The following is a 19,977-nucleotide window of genomic DNA, read 5'->3' as shown; positions in this document are numbered from 1 at the left end:
GAGTGATTTGAACACCTGCTTGGCTGTCTATTGAATTACTGATCTATAACATCAAAAATGTGGAGTGAGAAACAGGACCTATAACTGGAAAGAAAAAAACCAGAGCCTGTTGATAATTTTAAAAGACACTACCATTTATGTGATTCATATAATTTGCATTAGGAAAAACATCTTCAGCCTTTTTACTAGATCCTTCTTTTTGCCTGCCCAGATAGTTGGGGATGCATATTTTACAACCCAATGCATTGTTGCTGAACGCACATTCAGCTCCCAGGAGCACAAAACACAATTAGACTATTATGGAGAATATTCACAAGAAACAGAATGGAACAGATTATTTCACTTAAGACACACAGAATTCAATTATTTTCTGTATTTATAACCCATGTACACTCGATTTTGGAATAATTTGGTGAGGAGACTGAGTACTACAGCAGTGTTTTCATCTGAATTCAGTAATCTGATATACACTGTGGGATTAACCCAAAGCAAAAGGATTTAATGGCCCAGCAGGCAGTCTCTATTTTGAAGATCCTTCGTCTGAGATCCCCCAGCCATTTTGGCTGGGACCCCTTCCCTTCCCTTTGCATCCCTTTGCTGATGGTTTTTTGCTTTTTAAAAGAACCTGCCCTTGTACATCTTCAAGATACGTGCAAAATACACTCCCTACCACCACCACCAACAGAGGAGGAGGGAGAGGCAGCATCCATCTCGGGGGGGTCAAACACGTTTTTTAGATCGGGGGTGGGGTGGGGTGGGGTGGTAAGAATAGGAAATTGGAGAGGCTTTTTTTAAACAGCGGGAAAGTGAGGGAGACGATTTTAAATAAATTCAATGTTGTGCACATTCAGCAGATCAACCCCAGTTTCCTTGTAGCACAAGGTGTGGGGGGGCAGAACCTGAGAAGCAGGTTTGCACTTTCTTTGGCGTACCAAGATGGAACATCTGGAAGGCAGATTTTGTCTCTTGATGCCATCATCCTCCCATCTCACCCTATGTTGTTGTGGATGATGGGGAAGACGCCCCCCTCAAGGTCCTTTAAGGCCTAAATAGTACAGATCAGAACAGAGACTTGACCAGAAACCCCAAACATGGATCAAAAACTCTGCACCTAGCCAGAAAAGCCTCGGGACAGACGGGAAGCCAGGAAGTTAAAACTCTATTCAAATTAAGTTTTTTTAGTTACCATTTTTCGAACAATAGTTAATAGTCCAACTACTCAGCCAATCCATTACTTAAGGAGCTACTAACAGTCTAGCACCTGACATACTTCATTGAGACAATAACGTTATGATTTGGCCCCTGACCAGGAAGGATCGATAACTAGCATCTGCTAAAGGCCTAGGACGCCAGGCCAGGGTTTGGAGCTCTGTGCCCATATAAATTTCATTGGATATTCACGGCCCTGCAAGATGAACCCATTTTACAGGTAAAGAAACTGAGATCCCAACAAGATTAAGTAAGCAGACCAAGATGACCTCTAGCTAGTAACTGGCAGAGTATATATGCCCATTTGGTTTTCTCAAGCTTCTAGACTAAGAGTTTATATTTCTACCGGAAAGATAAAATGCACAGGTGAAATTACTAATCAGCATTGCCTTCAGATTCAAGACAAGCCTGACCTGCTAGATCCCCTAAAGTCTGGCCTCAGTGGACCTTATTTTCCACTAAATCCCTGCCCTCTCACCCAGAGCCGACCATAGCCAATATTGTCGTGTCCTTCCTCTCTATCTGCCTATGGCTTCTTCTGTCAAGGATGAATGTCCTCCTCTGTCCCCCTCATTCCTCAGAACACCCCATCCATGAGAGTTAGTGATCTTCTAGCCTCTCCCAAGCTTCCCTTCCCCAGGTGTCCTGCAGCACGACCACAGGCCATGTTCCCACTCGCGCACGCTTCCTTCTGCATCTCAGGTCCTGTGCCTTCAGGCCTAACTGCGGGCCCCCGGACAGAGCCCTGCTGTCTCAGCACAGCCATTCCTGTTGTCCCTCCAGACCTGTGGAACTCTGGCTCGAGAGAAGGGAGAAGGCTTTGCCTACTTGGCATTGCCCTTCTCATTTCTTTGCTGTCCCTTTAGGACCAATAGCTTTATTTGCAGAAAATGGGCCAAATACAAGAGCGGTTTAAGGATGGAATAGTCCAAAGCTCTGCTCTAGAGAGTGCAAGGTGGCAGCTGGGGGTGAGGGAGGGGATGGGGGGCCATATCTAGACCCAGGATAGGTTTTGTTTGGCCCACAGTGTTCTTTGAAAGTTGAACTAAACTGCCAACTAAACTCACACAAAAACTCAGATTTCTGACACTTCTCTTGAAAAGTGGAAAGACCTGGCAATATGAAATGGCATTCCCGCCCCGTAATGATCAGCTGGATGGGAGTAGCAATATTTGTATGAGTCACATGTCCCCGGTTCCCTCAAGCATCATATTTTCTCTCAGATGGCCTCATTCCACTTGGTCTTGCCTACCTGGACCGGTGGGCACTCACGCATGTGCACCTGCCCTAGGTCCCCTTCTTCCCTACACAGTAGAAGATGTCATGGAGGAGGTGGCTTTTGAATAGGACCTTGAAAGAGGGATCCCATTATTGCAAGGCCTCACCTCACAGGGGAACATCTCAGTGAATTTGAGACCCCTTTTCTCATAGTGCCTGTGTTTCCTCCACTTGTCAACAGGACAGTGCAATGCATTTGCCATCTGTGTTTTGGAATTGAGACAGCTCAAGTCCCCATTCTGTCTCTGTCATTTACCTGGTGAAGGAATTTAGAAACCTCGACAAGCTGTCTAACCTCTCAGGTTGTCTTCCCGCAAAAATGGAGACAATGCTAGAACCCACCTCGTGGTATTACGGTCGTAAGGAGTAAATAAAAGGTCATGAGTGAAGCCGTAAGCATCTCGTTTGACTATCCCCTTTATTAATGTCATTTTAGTACAGGGCCAGATAGTAAATATATTTGGCTTAGCGCATCATGGTCTCTGTCACAACTACTCAACTCTGCCACCACAGTGTGAAAGCTGCCAAGACCATTTGTCGACAACTGGGAGTGGCTGTGTACCAATAAAACTTTATTTACAAAACAGGCAGCTGGCCATATTTGACCAGTGGGCCTTAGTTTATTGACCCCCTGTTTTCAATATCTCCACAGGTGGCCAATGTAATTCAGCTCTGAAGATGCTATCTAGGTGTCTCAATGACATCTAGAACAATAGGTGCCTCCGGTATGCATCAGTGGCCATCTCTAACCTGTTTACTGGATTCACCAAGACTAGGCTTAGCCCAGAAATCTTCCTGGAGGGACACTGCTCCCACCTCCACATCTTGGTAAGAAACCTCTTCCCAAGTCCTCATCAGAATCTCTCTGGACTTGAGTTCAAATGTTGTTTCTTCCAAAGCGCTCTCACAGAGCTTCCCAACAAGACCAGGCATGCCTGTCATAGGTCCCTGTATTTTTACTCTGTCACACTGTCCATGCCACACAATGACCTATTGCTTATGACAGTTTGATTAATTACGCACTCTCCACCTGACGGGAAGCTCCATGAAGGCAGGATCTGCCTGGTTTCTTACCTCTGTCTCTCCAGGGCCCTGTGCAGCACACAGATGTTGCTCTTGGGGGGGGCTGGGTTTGAGGCTGAGTTTCCTCTCCTGTTCAATGTGTGAGATACACCACACGCCTGCCTTGGGGTGGGTGGGGGGGATTTAAGGAACCCTTTTAAATGTTTTATTCCTCAAGTGCACAGTATTATTACTGAGTCTTCTGTGTATCTGTCAACCACCAATTTGTCTGCACGTTCCTAGAGAGCAGGATAGAAGCCATATGCTGAACTAATAAATAAAGGACTAAAAGAAACCATATTCATGAAAATTCAAAGAGAGAATTGGTCAGTATATAATGAAAGCCCCATTGTCAGCCCCTCAATATCTTCTAAAGTGAGAGGGGGACAGGAAGCGCTGCACAGACATAGAAAAAAGAAAACTTTAGAAGAAGGAAGTGCGAATGTGGTTCCAAGACCAAAATGTATGGGGACGATTTTCCACCATTTTGGATAAATCAATCAAATTGCTTCTTACTATGAGAGAATGAGTAAGTTCTATGAGAACAGAATTCCTTATCTGTGTGCTAGTCACTGTGTTCACTCATAATATCCCTACTAGAGAGAAATGACACATAGTAGGAATGCAACAAACATTTCTGAATGGAAGAAACCATCCACGAATATCAGATAGTGGCAGAAATGCCAATTCCACCTGCCGTCAAGAATGCCATCTCAGCAAAGCTTTTCTTAAGCCAATATAAATAATACTATCTGAGGGTTCTCCTAGCTTCAGGAAAGAAGATGTTAAAGAGGGGACTGTGAACATGAAGCCTGGTTTCTTCATAATCACTGACCCTTGGGTAAGTATCTTGGCACTAATGTCCGTATTCCCATTAGTGATTTTATACGAGTGATGTCACACAGAGACACCATCTACTGGTATAAGACAGGGCACTAGAATGACCCACCCGGGACACACCCATGCGAAACACTTGCCTAACTTTCCTCAGACTAGAACCTTAAGAGAGCAGCCCATCTTCCCCAAAGCAGCAGACCACTGTGTCTGAGGGCATTGGCTTCTAGGCCTAAGACTGTTCTGGGCCTTTCTGCATCCATTAAATAGAGGGGGCTGGACTTGCTCTCTTGAATATCCTATAAGTCTATTAAAATGTCCATGGCAAATCAGGCCCAGTCTTTTTCTTAGATAACCACTGCAAGTCTTCTTGATCCTCGTTATCAACAAAGCCAAAGGGATGTCCAGCCAGTCACACCTGAAACCAAACATGTCTGTGCAGTCGGCAGACCAGAGGGACCGGCTGCACCTATGGATACGCCAATATTCCAGCCAGGAGAAGGTCTCTGAGAATCTGAGCATGTTCTCAGCAACCTTCTCTGCATCGGAACCCTTCACCCCATGTCAGAGGCCCTCATTCCACAATGCCAATTTCCAACCAGAATATCGCCAAGGTCAGGTTTTCACAGAAGAAAAACAACCAAACCTGTCCTGTCGTGGAGGGAAGTCAGAGAACAAGGCAATGAGCAAGAACGTTTTTATACTCTGGTATAATACCTGGATAGTTTCTTTTTTTCCAGTGGTACCCGGAGCTGAGCTCAAACCAGAGGACGGCAAGCAGAGCTTGGACCAAAGGGAAGACAGTACTCCCTCACAATGATTTCCACCTCCATGTTCCACAGGAGGCTTGGGGAAGGCCCACAGACAAGTAACGGGTGATACCCCGGCCTGTAGCATGTAAGGCTTCCCCATGGGGGAGGGGGGTGTCAAAACAAAACAAACCAAAACCCACACATGCAGAGCCGTATATACATACACGCACACTTTATAATGTATGTATTTATACATATTTTAAAAACACTCCTCCCTTAAGAAAAATACACAGAATTAGCAAGTTTAAATTATTTGCACTTAGTTCTTTGTCTCCAGTTATACTGTGTTCTTTTGTGCTGGTAAAACAACATGTGCTTTAATTAGCAAATATCTGTAAATAATTTACTTGCTTTTCAAATACAACAGAACAATGGGGTCAATTTTCACATACATTTACCCAGCATGCATCCTACGTCTTAAGCCAGACTCTCCCATTGTTCGATAACTATATCAAGCTGTCCAGCTCTTGCTACCTCCTCGGTGGAGGGTGGGTGTAGATAGGGGGCCAGAAACCCAAGTTTTGGGAGCCACATCCCATTTTGCAAGACCCCAGAAGGCAAGAATATAGCATTGTCCAGCCCCGGTTAGAACAAACTCTTAATGATCTCTAACCCTGGAACCTTCTGCAAGGAACGTGGGACTGTGCCAAAGGCAAAGGGCATTTCATGGCTGCGGGATGCAGGTGCTGTGCTGCCCCGCTGTCCCGGACACCCCCTCCCCCAACAGCTTCAGCCCAAAAACATAAGGTGCGATGTCTGAGGCCTACGAATCACGGAGCCCCGTCTAGGCTCTGCAGGGTTAAGGCCGGGCCTCGCAATGCAGTGCAAAGAAAGATGTTAAATCAAATGAGAATGACTGCTCCAGGACTGGAGGCACTATTATTTTGAATAAGATTGAAAAGGCCAGAAAAAGCAATTCAAAAACATTTCAATTATGTATTTCCCAGAACTACATCTTTGAGCAACTAATGCAAATGTTACCACCACAATAAAACTTCTTCCCACATAAAAGCATATAAAACAGGTTGCACAGCATATACTTTATATATCATGTGCATATTTTTGACTATTAATAAAAAATTCAAAATCTATGTATGCTTTACTCTCCTAAGCAATACAGTAATTATGATTAAAGGACAGGCAGCACAAAAAGAGCCAATTTATCTTACTCGTGCTCAGGAATACTATTGTGTAACTAAGCAACTAAAGACAAAATATGGTCTAATTAATTCACTCCTATGCTTATTTAAAAGACACAATTAGAACATTTTTATTTTCCAGCCTGCACAGTAGCTCAACATGCTTGAGGGTGTAGAAAGCAAAGCCTATTATTCTCAAAGACAAGAGTTTAATGTTTAGTGCCACCGATCAGGCTTGGAACTCAGCTCCGGGGAGGAGGGGGTGTGTTACCCAGCCTGGGTGTGCTTGGAGTCACGAGAAGGAAAGGTATGGTAAGGGGGAAAGACGTTTCTGGGGCCACTGGATTGAACAGTAATGCACGGCCTCTCCCTGCTGCGTTCCTCGCCGTGGCACAGGGGTGGGACAGAGCTGTGAACTTCATGGTCACTCGTGCAAGGACACACGCCACTGTGCGTCTCTTTATACAGCCGCAAAGATTCTAGAGAAAATTCATGTAATTAAACCACACGTCCTCGTCTAGTGTGATAAATGTCAAATATCCATCTTTGACACTGCTAACAGTGCATCTGATTTTAAAAGCGGAATTAATTTACCCAAGTGTGTGCTGGAGACTGATGCCATTAGCATGATTCTAAAGCATCCTTTCAGCAATAATCATCATCTGCATGTCAGAAATGTGTTGTCGATACGGACGTTCTCAGTCCAGGATGTGAGCCATGCTCTCTGAAGGCCAAGGCCTGGGTTCTAATCTCCTGCAAGCCGGCAGAGATCACGGCGTGGCTGGAAAAAGCCATCCGTGCCTGTGCGAGGGCACTGGAGCAGAGTTTTCAAGAAATGCAGGAAATCTGAGACCACATTTCTGGGAGGCGGATGAATCTTTAAGCCAACAACCGATAAATTTGTTCTAAATTTCTTTAAAAGCCAAACCAACGGGTAATCACTAGCTACGGTATTATTCTGAGTGGAGGATGGCAAATATCCAACTACCCTGGCTATAAAAAATGACAAGCAAATGCATTTGATTCGAGCAATTATATTCTGGATATTGGTTAAAACTAGACTTTGATAAATGAGCTTGAGTCATGTATCACTAGATGCCACTAGGAACAATGGTACACTTTATTAATAATTAATAACGAAGTATTTACATGTATGGACTCGTGTACTTCATAAAAATAACATTTCCTAGTAGGTGCCTGACACTCTAAATGTCAAGGGAGGTTTTAATTGCTTACAATCTTGACTCACTATCAAACACTGGCCTAGTTAAGACCATCGGCCCGAGCAGCATGCTGGCTCACAGGAACTGCCAACCACACTCAGGTGAGGAGGAGTGATTGTTCCCTCGATAGCCGGGGTCTGGTCAGACTGCCACCCCGCAGCCCCAACTTTTTATGAGCTGAAGGCTGAAGATGGGATAAGTACTCAAACGTGGGGATGCTGTCTCTAGACTCATCATCACTCTCAAATATGCACCAATTTCTCTGGTGAGTACTCTTCAAGAAAACCCTTTACACTTTTTTCACATCTTTGGTGTGCAACAACTGTGGATTTTAGAAGAGAAAGAAAATGGGTGAGGTGGGGTGTGCTGGAGCCAGCCCACATGTGAGTGACTACTCGGTCGTAGGTCCTCTGCCAGGAAGAAACCGGGCTGACCTTACGGAAAGCAGGCTGTGGGAAAAAACGTTTTAGATGACTGATGTCATTCAGTCATTCAAGAAATACTTAGTGACCAGTGCTGAATACTTTGGGGGGCCCAGCGGTGAGTAAGGCACAGCCCTCCATTCCGGAGAACAGCAGCAGGCTGGGGAGGAGGGGGAGGGGAGGGACAGGCAAAGGAACAGAACACAGATAACCATCACAGAAAGCACATGTGCAGAGTACAGGGGAGGGTAAAACCAACCACAGCCCTGGAAGAGCCCTGAAGGCAGGATTCTTGTCTATCTCGTTCACTACTGTATCCCTAGGGCCCAGAACAGGCTCTGTAGGTGCTCTATAAATGCGCACTGAGTGACAGAGGCTTCAAAGATAAAGACAATACTTTCCAGTTTTCAGAAAGAATCAGGAAAGTCTATAAATAGTGACTTTGGTTAATCTCCACTTGAACCAAGGAGTATAGAAAGAGCGTGACGGCTTTTCTGTGACCAATGTCTGTCCATGGGAGTAAACGATGAGCACTTTGAGGGCTGAGGCCATTCTCCTTCATCTCTGTAGCCTGTCGTCCAGCACACAGTAGGCCTTCAATCAATATCTGCGGAGCTGAATAAATGCTTTTTCCAAACTCATGACAGTAGCGAGCCTTCCTTTGAACACACATCACATTTATTGTCAGCACAATTCACCAACGTGTTATATAACGTTCTTATGTTGTTTTTACATTTTTAAAAACGTGTTGATCTCATCTCTCTATGAAGATTGATAAGCTTCTTGAGAAACAGGGTCACACCATGAACTGTTTTACATTCATCTCTGTACCTAGCAGAGCTCTGAGTACATGGTTAGCACTCAACAAGTAGTTTTTGATTAACTCAAGATAGAGGATACCAACATTTGCTGGAGTTAGGATGTGAACCACACAAAATATAACTCAGTACATATTCTACTGATTCTCAAATTTTAACATCATTAGAATCAATGCTGAAACAGATTTGTTTATGTACATATTTTTGACAGATATTGTTAAATTATTTCTTAGTATTACTGGGCCTTCCTCCAACCCATGTAAGAAAGAGAAAAAAAAAAGTACACAATCCCGTTCCCTATATGATCAACTTCATAGGCCAGGGGTCAGCAAACGCTTTTGTAAAGGGCCAAACAGTAAATAATTTCCACTGTGCAGGCCATATGGTCGCTGTCACAACTACTCAACTCAGCCCCTGTAACCTGAGAGCAGCTATAAACAATACGTAAACAAAGGAGTTTGACCGTGTTCCAATAAAACTTTACAAAAACAGAGGTCCAGATTTGGCCCTTAGGCCTGAGCTCACTGATGCCTGTCACCGTCCTCTAAATTCTCTCCAGAGAGCTCATGAGTTCTCACCCTAGTTCTGAAGGGCCAACCAGTTAGAGCAAAGTTACTCCTTCTCCATGTGGAAGGTCATTACTAAAACTACCAAAAACTGCTGTAACTGCATCCCCCATTTGCTGAGCTCTTGTGTAGGAAGCGCTATGCTAGGTGGCAGGCCCTTTTCGCTTGTTTCTAATTCTCTTGACAAAGTAGAGATCATTATTAGATCCATTTTACAGACGGAAAAACTCAGGCTCAGAAAAGCTAAAGAAATTGTCCAAGGCCAGTGAGGTCACTGAAGAGGGCTCAGAAATTTTTAAAAAAGTCAGCTCATCGATACTGGCCAGAGACTGAGTGGCCAGCCACTCATCCACAGCCACAACAGAGTCAGCGCAGCACCTCCTAGATCTTAGAACGTGTCTGATGAACCTGAGATGTGATCCAGTCAGGCAATCTTTTAAACAAATCCTGCCGATCCAGAGGACAACATATTTTCATACTGAAATGTAAATCTTCAGGGAGCTTTTTATTTTGGTGACATAACTAAACCCATCATCTGGATGAAAGCCAACCCGATTTTGGGAGACCTGTATTGGCTAATTTGTCCTAGCAAACTCACCTATATGCTGTCCTCTCATAGAGAAAACCTTTCTTTAGGAAAGGCAGTGGTCGTGGTCTCAAACATCGATGAGAACGACAATACGAATATTAACGATAATAACAATGAGTCAACCACTATTGAAGAATCTACTATGTGCCGATCTCAGTTGTGAGCACGTTACATGTATCAACTCATTTAATCCTGAAGGCAATCCTAGGGAGCAGGTACTATATTTCCATTTTATAGATTAGAAAAGTGAGGCGATGTTTAAAATGCAGGATCCTGGGCCCCAATTCCAGAGATTCCAATCGAGTTAGTTTCAACGGGGGTCTGGAATATGAGTTTTTGACCATTTTTAACCAGATAAGTAACCACTTGTAGAAATCCTGACTACATGCTAGAATCTGAAGTGCCCAGTGTGCTTGATCTTGACTTACTGACATCATTAGCTTACTCATCCACATGCACAGTTGCGGGTGACCAGTAAAGCTTCTTGTAGAATCCAGCCCACGGCCAGGCTGAAATCCAAGCCTGCACATCCACGTCTTTTAAGAGGGTATATTGCCAATAGATTAAGCGCTTGGCAATTTGAAAATGAATGTAATCAGAAGTTACCCAGTAACAGAACCAATTACCCGCCTACTTTGCCAGTAGTGGCTGAATGTGGCAATTGTGGGTAATTACTAAAGACACTTAACTCCTTGTAGATGGCCCTGCTATTCACTTGCATGGTAATTTAAGACAGTATCATGATTAGGCCTGGGAACCTCTACACAGGCATAAAAGTAATCCTGCTTATTGTTTATAAATTAAGAATTTCTAGAATAAAGGCCTCCACAATCATCACTCTTTTCTACTTATTTAAGGACTGCGCCGTATTTGAAGTACTTTTGCCCATACAGTGCCTCTTGATATTCACAACAACCCACAGTAAGCCTTACTATTGTCCCCATTTTGCTGCTGAGGAAACTGAGGCTCAGAGTGTTCATCCTGGTTCAAGGTCAAACAAATACTAAGCTGCAGAATCAATATGTGACTCCTTCCGGACTGCTCTTCCTCAACGCCAGCTGCCAGCGCTGGAAGTATGCAAAGGCGGCAGTAAGTCATTATCACAATTATTATTACTAATAATACATTGTTAATGATTATTAATAATGGTATTAAAACACAACTGTTCTTGGTAGATACCACTAGCTCGAATTTGCTGAACTTTATAGAAGACGAATGGTTCTGCTACCCAAAATCTGGTGACCTTTGGCAAAATGGATTGACTAGTCATGATTCTAAAATGAACAAGGAGCTGCCCACATTAGTGCACACTTCTAGAATATAATATGATGTGTTAAAACTCTGGTGCCAGGGGTAGGATTCAGTGGGAAAATAAACTAACCCTAAAGCTTAGGAAGGCCTAGGTTCTAGCCTGGTGACCTTTGACAAACCATATAATTTCTCTAAGCCTCTGTCTCCATCTGTAAAATGGCATGCAAAGTCCTGCCTTATCCAGCCTCATACAATTACTGCAAGGATCAATAAAGCATTCCCCAAAAAGGCCCTCCGCAGATCATAGCACACCACACAGGGACGCTATTTCTAATCTTGCACAATGATAATTTTCCTGCTTTTGGAACTGACGTCTTTACATTTCAAGAGATCATAAATAGAATGGTTCTCTTAAACCAAAAAAGCATACCGAGTCCTGGCTGTCCTTTGGAAATGGATGCTGATGTCAGCTCAATCAAGAAATTATTAACCTCCATTTGGTTACTTAAAATAAACTGTACTGGCTGATTAAATGTGCTGAACATTTTCTCCAAGTAACAGTGCACATCACCAAGAAACCTTTCTCTTTCAGTTACACTTTGCAAATGGCTAAATGCATCATTCAAAACTATTTAAAATCAATAACAAAAATCATTTCGCTGTATATAAACAAGTTAATGGAGTAAGTGAAAACAAAGCAAATTTCTTAACGAGAGGACCCTGTTGCCCCCTCTAGGTGCCTGCAGTAAATGCTGGTTTCTGTAGGCTCTCCTCCAGAGAAGACTGCTGCTGCTATTCAGCTAATGAATGACTAACTTAGGCCAGGGGGGAAATGACATCACCAGGGTGGAAAACCGATCTGCATTGGGAAACTTTCTACCTGCTTTACATTTGTCATAATTATTTTGCACAATGCAGCCTGCATTTGCATAATTTTGAGGCGTGTCATTATCTCAATTGAAAATTGTTTTAATATGGCTGAATAATTCACAATGACATCAGCCAAAGTCCTAATGAAATATACAAGTATAATCATACAGCTAATTACCAGCCGTGTTAGCATTAAAAAACAAATCATGCATAATATTAGACGATGTATATGCAGCTGAGGATTATAAATAGAGCCATCTCCCTCCCCAAACCCCCTAGAGTTTACTTTTAAATGGCAAGATTAATTTTCGGAGGTATGGCTCATATAGCAGTGACGAAATGTACAGATCATTACAACGGCTCGCTTTCATTTCCCCTTAATGAACAATTTTTTTTAATTCGTGTATTTAAAAATACTGTGTACTATTCATTATCAGCAGTTCTAACAGATGCAACCTTAGGCTAATACTGCTTTTATTCTTAAATCAGAATTCAGTATTTAATTACGCCAACAGAAATTAAAACTGGACCAAGTGGGGTCAAATTCGGGGTCTTTAAAAATATTTCAATTTCAATTAAAAAGAGAGGGGGGGAGAGAGAGAGAGAGAGAGAAAGGGCGAGTGACCACAAAAATATCTCATAAAACACTGAATAATTTCCTTCTGGGTTTAGTCAGAAGTCTATTAGGCACCAGCTCTTTTCTGGATATTTAATCCTTCCCTTTTCCAGATCACAGGCCATGTTGAAGTAATAAATTTGAAAAGCAAATAATAAGAAATCAGGAGGGGGAGGGGAAGAAGACAGCTGCGCAGGAAAGTTGGGTCGGGGGAGGGGGCCCGAGCTAGACCTCAGGAGGGGGAAAGAGCTCAACCTGTTGGTAGGTTGCAGGATTTTTCACAGTATTTCCAAACAACACCTTTGCAAAATTGCAGGCAGACGTCGGAAAGTAGGAACGTTTAAAACCCAGAGCTGGCGGGGGAGGGCGCGCGGGGCGGGGGGGCGCGGGGGGAGGGCGCGCGGGGCGGGGGGGCGCGGAGGGGCGCGGAGGGGGGGGACGTTCGGGGAGGAGGGCGGGGCTTATTTCCGAGGAGGCAGATCCGAGGGCGAAGGTTTTGACGAACTCCAGTAATTAACCGGCATAGACCACTGATGGGTAATTCGATCCGGGGAGAGGGAGTGAAAGGGCGATGCCAAAAGTACAATCAACTCCATCAGACCAAGCAATTCTGGAAGGACTGGCAGGCAGCTCCACGCTCCGGGATGAGTTAAGCGGGGAACCATTCATTTAACAAAAAGATCCGTACGGCTCCCTCGAAAGCTCGAGGGCCTGGCACGAAGCTAGCTGCGCTCGGAAGTCTCCGTTTGATCCCCCTGCTCGCGCCCGGGCAACACAAAGCCTTGCCAGGCGGCCGCGCGCCCGCCCTCCCCGCCGCACCGAGGGCACAGCCTCCCCCCAACAGCCCCCGGTGGGCGCCGCGGCGCGGGGCTCGGCCGGCTGACCCGGGAGCCCGCAGAGCTGCGGCCACACGCCAGATGACAGGGCCGGAGGGAGGCGCCCCCGGCGCCCGGTGACAGCGGCTCACCTCGGGCGTCCTCCCGGGAGCGCGGCTGGCGCCCCCGCGGCCGCCCAGGAACGTGCCGGCGCGGCCCGGGCCCTCCCCCGAGCGACCCGCGGGGCCGGGGCCCGAGCACACGCCCCCCCGCCCGCGCCCCGCGCCCCGCGCCCCGCGCCCCGGACCCCGCGCTGGAAGGCGTCCCCTCGGCGTGGAGTAACTGAGACCCAGAACATCAAATGGCTTGTCCGAGGGGGAGGGGGTGGGGGCGAGAGATAGTTGTTAATGCTTAACGTGTTTGTGCCGGTTACACGACCGCTTTGAAATCCGCCCGGGCAGATCTGCAAGTTATTTGAATGTATTATTCCAGTACCTGTCATTTATCACTTTATTCAACACGTCTTTGCCAACTCAATAGCTTTTGATCTCACTCTGCCTCCATTTCGTAATTTCCGCCCTCTTAAACATATCAAATACTTACTTTAAAAAAGAAAAAAAAAAAAAGTGAACCATATCGAAACCCACCGAAAGAAATCCACCCAGCCCCGACCCAGCCAGACGCGAAGGTAAAAATCTTAAAAGGCAAAAAAAAAAAAAAAAAAAAAAATTATATATATATATATATATATATATATATATATATATATATATATAAAGCATGTGATGTTCAAGCGGCAGGAGCAAGAGAGCGAACGATCTCTCTCGCGCTCTCTCTTACACACACACACACACACACACACACACATCCTTGAACAAAACCCTTCTCGAACAAGTTATTTGATCTTGACTAAAATCAGCAGTTGGATCCTCTTTGTAAAGCTGACAGCCAAACTCTGACAATGGCAAAATACTCGAGCCCCAGCTAGTGGCGCTACCCCTTTAAAAAAGGAGTCGATCCTGCTCGCCTGCAGAAGTGAATACAGTATTTTCAAGCTTGCCCTGTAATAAGCATTACTGGTGTTGGGGGGGGGGGGGGGGGATAATAAAGAAAGAAGAGAGGGAGATATAAGTTTACCACCTCGCCGTGGTCGCTATTTCTGCCCTGGGGAGTGTCTTCTGGGAGGAAATAAAGTTTAGAGCTGGATAAAAGTTGCCGGCTGGTCCTCTCTTCCCACAACAGCTGGAGCTCCGCTATGCAAATCGGATCCTTTGGCGTACATCTTACAAAGAAAAAGTCGCCAAGGGACAAAATTCTTGGTTTGCCTTCAAGGTGGAATTGAAAAGCCTTGTAGAAAATGTAAGGTCCGTGCAAGCCACACGGTGAGCCGACCCACTGCAGGGGAAAAAAAGCACCAAATAAATAACGTAGCCATCAGAGCACAAACATCTATTCCCAGACACATTTACACACAGACATCCACACTCTTAATACAGAAGAGCCAACAGATATAAAGCTGGGTGGAAAAATAATAGAGCCCACAATTTTTCTGCCTCCCTTTAAAAAAAAAAAAAAAAAAAAAAAACTCCGGGCACCCCCACCGCCACCTCTCCCTACTTCTCCATCTGAGGCGGTAAAATTACATTATGTATGTATGATCAGTGCAGGGATTTTTTTAAACAATAAAAATGATTTGGGGGGATGCAGAGGGTAAAAGTTTGGTGAAAAGTTTGTGGGGGGTGTGGGTGGGTGCAGAGGTGTGGGTGAGCTGGGGGGCTGGGGGGTGCCGGGGGGTGCCGGGATCGGAGGAGCGGAGGAGAGCGAAATACCTGGAGTGAGTTGGGCTCCATCTCGACGTTCTGAATTGATTGAACTCAACATTCTCTCCAAACTTGTTGGCTTGAATGGATTGCATCAGGTCCTGGCAGGGAAAAACATTCTCTGCCTTCAGCTGGCGTAATGTCTCAATATAAAACTGAGCTCTTGCCTCCCCTTCGGCACCAAAATGATTGAAAATATGTCCTAATATTTCTCTGACGACTCAATTTTCAGCTCCTGTCAAAACTGTGTCGGTTTCCTTCCAAATGTGGGATGATCAAATTCATAATCGGAAGAAAGGTTCCGTCCGATCTCGGCGGGAAGCGGATGGATCAAGGCAAAAACCAGATAGGAAGACTTGTAAAAATAAAATCCACCCTAAAACTGTGTGAAGATGAGATCTCCCTCTTCCCAATCTCCCTTGTCTAGGGGTGTCGTCTAATGAGATTTTTGGAGGAGACGAGAGCTAGCGAGCTCCGCTGTGCATCTGACAGGACCTGCTTGTATATGTCTAATATAAAGAACATTTCCTGCAGAGATTCCGGGGCGCTGCTCCTCTTTCTAATGCTCCTTAGCAGATTTGCTGTTATTAGACATGTAGATTTGTTTGATAGTTAAATTACGCTTCCTCACTGCCATGTTTTCGAGAACTAATCTGTTAAATTATCTTTTGATGCCTATTTACATGGAAGGGAAAAGTGGGTTATCGATTATATAAACATATAAATATTAATGCATTTGTTCGCTTCGCAAAAAAAATACTCAGCAAAAAAAAAAAAAAAAAACCCAGAAAGACAAGTGAGCAGTGCACACACATCTCAGGATTTTGCAAACAATATTGAACGGACAGTGACTGCATTTAGGGACTGGAACAATAAACGATGCATGATAAATCAATAAATGCGAGCAGCGAGTCTGCTCGGAATATGAATTCAGGCTCCCGGTTCTGCGTGTGCATTCTTTAATTTTGAAGTATATACACTAGTACGTGTTTACAATGCTGATGGACGCCAAGGGCGCTCTCAAATGATAATGTGTTTATATAACCCAGCGCTACAGGAATAATATACCGACTCCTACCCCACCCCCACCCCCTCCCCCGCCAAAAAAAAAAAAGGGAGGGGAGCTTCCTCATAATAGTTTGAAACTGCAAAAAATCCATTTGCAAACTAGTTAAATACAACCAGAAATTAAGCTGTTGAAAACCGGGGGCACGAACCGTAAGACAATAAAGGTTTTAAATGTGTATATTTATTGTTCCGGAGCCCTGGAGCATTGCGAGGTTTGCATGCACGGCTATTATGCAAACACAGAGAAACTTAAGAGCGACAGAACAAGGAACAGGCAGAGACTGCAAAGCCCTCGCTCGCCCCGACCCAGCTGCCCGTCCTCCGCCAGGCTAGATTGCATTTTCGCAGTGTTGATGTAAAATGGTGTACTCGCTTCCCCCACGCTCCCCACCCCCTTCCCCGTTCTCCTCCCACTCCTTCCAGCACCTCCCGCCCCCCCCCCGCCCCGATCTTATTATATTGGCACCAATCTTTCTAAAGTGGGTCTGGCATGCTAAAAAAGTAAACATGTACTATATGGGGAATAAGGTCTGTATAGTATGACAGTTGAAACTTGATCTGTGATAAAATTACAGGATGTTGAAATTACTAGTAAGCTATTTTTAACGCTTTCGCAACGTTTCACCTCTAGTCACAGCATCTAGTTGAAACAGGATTACTTTAATGAAAATTATATTCACATGGCTGAAGTTAATACACCCGGCAGAGCACAAATGCCTCATATTCAGTGACTTGAGGTGGAAAGACCCTCTGTGTGTATTTTTTATGCCTTTTCATAACGTCTGCGTCCGCTGCAGTAAGAATTAGGGCACTTAACATTATCTAAACCACATTTTTGATTCAGAACATGGGGAAGTAATAAAAGGCAAGATCTATCTCGTTTCTATACACACAGAGATAAACGAAAGAAAATGGCAGATCCTCCAATTACAATAAGTAATAAAAGCTCATGCCAAAGAGCCGGTATTCTTAAAGATGAAAACTATTTTAATAATTTAAAGTAATATCACAACTCCGCACAATGAAGGAGGACAATGTAACAATTCACAGTCTCCCATCTTTGCATTAGCCAAATTATGACTTGCACATCACTCTTTAATTATCTTCCTTGAAATTTCATCTGATCTTTCTATTTTATAAACATGGGTTACAAAGAGAAATTACAGCTCTCCCCTGCTTTCTCTCTCTCTCTCTTTAACTTTAGGATGCATACTGCAGACGTTTGATTAGAATAACCCATTTTGTTCATTTTTTTACATATGAATGGACTTGACTGAAGGGCATTTTAAGTTTTTTTTTTTTTTTTTAAATACAGGAGAGATGCCTAAGGCTTCAGTTAGTCTCTATCCTGTTAGCGTAAATATATACATCCAGTTCAAGACATCCTATATTTAAAAACTTGAGTTGCAGTATTTTGACAAGATCATATTTGAGATCGACTCTGAGTCAGTTTCCTGTATGACCAATGCAGCAGCATTTATGCAGGAAACCTCAACAGTATGCCTGAGGGTATCCCTGGATTGTATATTAAATCTCTCTCTTAAAAAATACACAGCTCTTTAGAGCATCTAAGCAACTTCTGCTGGTTTTGGTGCTCTAAGTCTTTAAGTGTCTGTGAGGGACTTCATCTAATTAGAAACCCTGTTTCTATGTCTCTTCAAGGTAGGCGCTGAACTAGGCTGCATGCTGCGTAATCTCTCTTCTCGTAAACTCCCGATAAGGTTTTTCAGATGTTAACAATTGCAGGGATCTAGGTCTGAATATTTTTGAATATCTGCAGTCTTGTAATCAGATGAATGTTAAATTTCAAAACTGTATCACTGGAGTATCTTCCCTCTTTTTTACAGCACCACCACTACCACCCCCACGAACATAATAAAATCTAATAAATCAAACCCCTGGTCCAATCCTGTAAATGGCGCTTAAAATCACAGATCACAGTGGTGTGTGTTTACAAAAAAGAAAAAAAATCAAAACAAAAACAACAAAAACCAAAAAATATCCTCTGTTTTACCTCTTTAATATGATGCTTGATAGGCACCTGTAAATTATCTGTGTAGCAACTATCCATACAAAGAAAGTTTCAATTAAGATAAGGAGATTGTATTGAAACAGTTCTTTGAAGTAATGTAGTTAATAGCCTGTTTGATTTCTGCTTGTGAGAGAGTAATAACGTGGATTCAAGGCTCCATCAATCACAGAGCAGATGTAAGACTTGAGACACCGACACCCAGGGGAATAGAGGCAAACTCCTGCAGTGCAGGGTCCTTGGGCTAATGTAAAGTAAATACTCATAAACAGATTGAATGTTGTAAGAAGACAATCCATTCAGGACAGTTATAATCATGAAAGCAACTGCTTTATTTATCTATTAAAAAAGCTTGTAGCTGGGACTCACTGTGTATAAAAGAGGAGTGGGAAAGAAAGCAGTATATGTTTATATGACCCCCTATTTCTGGGTTCTTTCTTATACTATACTATACCCACACATCTATATTCTTGCTGCTTTACTAGCCCCCCCCCCCAATCCAACTCTGTTTTCTTTGGTTTATTTAAGAGGTAAAAAAAAAAAAAATTTTTTTTTAAATCTCACCCCCTCAAGGGGGTGGGGGCAGCAGTAGACACATTTTTTCAGTGCCTGTGAATCGTTTCATAAAGGATCAGGAGGATTAAGTTAGTTGCAAAAACCAGCAGTGACATAATTAGGCAGCTTGGGCTATAATAAACAGGATCATAAAAAAAAAAAAAGTACAGTTTGAAGAAAGAAGGCAACCATTTCGAAAATTCAACCCTCTCCGCGCACCTCTGGGCCTCCCCCTCCCCCAAATTGCAAAAGACAACTGAAGCATTTTTGACCTTGGCTACAATAATACTTCATGTTTTAGCACTTTAGTCAGCATTTTATCTACTAATTGCTACACACTACCGCATGTGGCTCGAATCTGCCACTGCAGCTTTCTTTCACTGGTGAGCGAATTGCTTGATAAAGACTGGGAATTCAACCTGGCTGTTTCCTTTCCAGCTCCCCCTCGGCTGCCCCCTCCTTTTTTCCTTTCCTCTTCCAGCTAGAAGCCGCTAATTTTTTGCAGAAAATACCGCCCGGATCAGAACAGGGACGGTGAATGGTTCCCTAATCTCCTTCCACCGGCTCAACTCGGGGCCACTTGGGCGATCCCGAGGCAGAGGGAGGAGATGAAGGGGGGCGGGGAGGAAAGAGTGGGGGCGACGCCGGGGGAGGGTGGGTCCCGGCCTGCTGGTGGCCCTGATGCTGGGTGATTCTGCAGCCCCGGTCCCTGGGCTAGCCCATCGCGGGCTGGAAGTCCCTGGGACTCCGCGCTGCCCACCTGGGCGCCTCGACTTAGGGGCTCTCCCGTCTTGCTTGGTCAGGAAGTGGGGTCCGGGGTGGGGGGAGCCCCGGAGTCTGCAGACTGGATCGTGGATGGGAACTGCAGCCCCGTCTGAGGGTCAGCCACCGCCTCGTCCCCTCCCCCCTCCACGGCTGGCGCCGCCGTCGGCGCTGGGGGTGGGTGGCGTTATTAATAAGGCGGCCTCCCGCAGAGCTGGCTCGCCAAGACTCAGTGCAAC

The 19,977-nt window shown here is 44.5% G+C and overlaps 1 protein-coding gene across 1 annotated transcript in view; it reads right to left on the bottom strand.

Moving 5' to 3' along the window:
* The window catches only part of ARID5B (AT-rich interaction domain 5B), a 178,278-nt gene extending 162,506 nt beyond the window's left edge, over window positions 1-15,772 (bottom strand). The window contains exons 1-2 of the mRNA XM_025435202.3: window positions 15,334-15,772; window positions 14,645-14,899 (exon numbers count right to left, since the gene is read on the bottom strand). Coding sequence (XP_025290987.1) covers window positions 14,645-14,899; window positions 15,334-15,354 — 276 coding nt within the window. The 5' untranslated portion in view covers window positions 15,355-15,772. The remainder of the gene's footprint in view (window positions 1-14,644; window positions 14,900-15,333) is intronic.
* Between the last annotated feature and the right edge of the window lie 4,205 nt (window positions 15,773-19,977).

Source organism: Canis lupus, chromosome 4 (genome assembly GCF_003254725.2).
Source record: "Canis lupus dingo isolate Sandy chromosome 4, ASM325472v2, whole genome shotgun sequence".
Taxonomy (NCBI): Eukaryota; Metazoa; Chordata; class Mammalia; order Carnivora; family Canidae; genus Canis; species Canis lupus.
The sequence above is the reverse complement of the archived record's forward strand: the minus strand, read 5'-3'. Positions and strand labels throughout refer to the sequence as shown.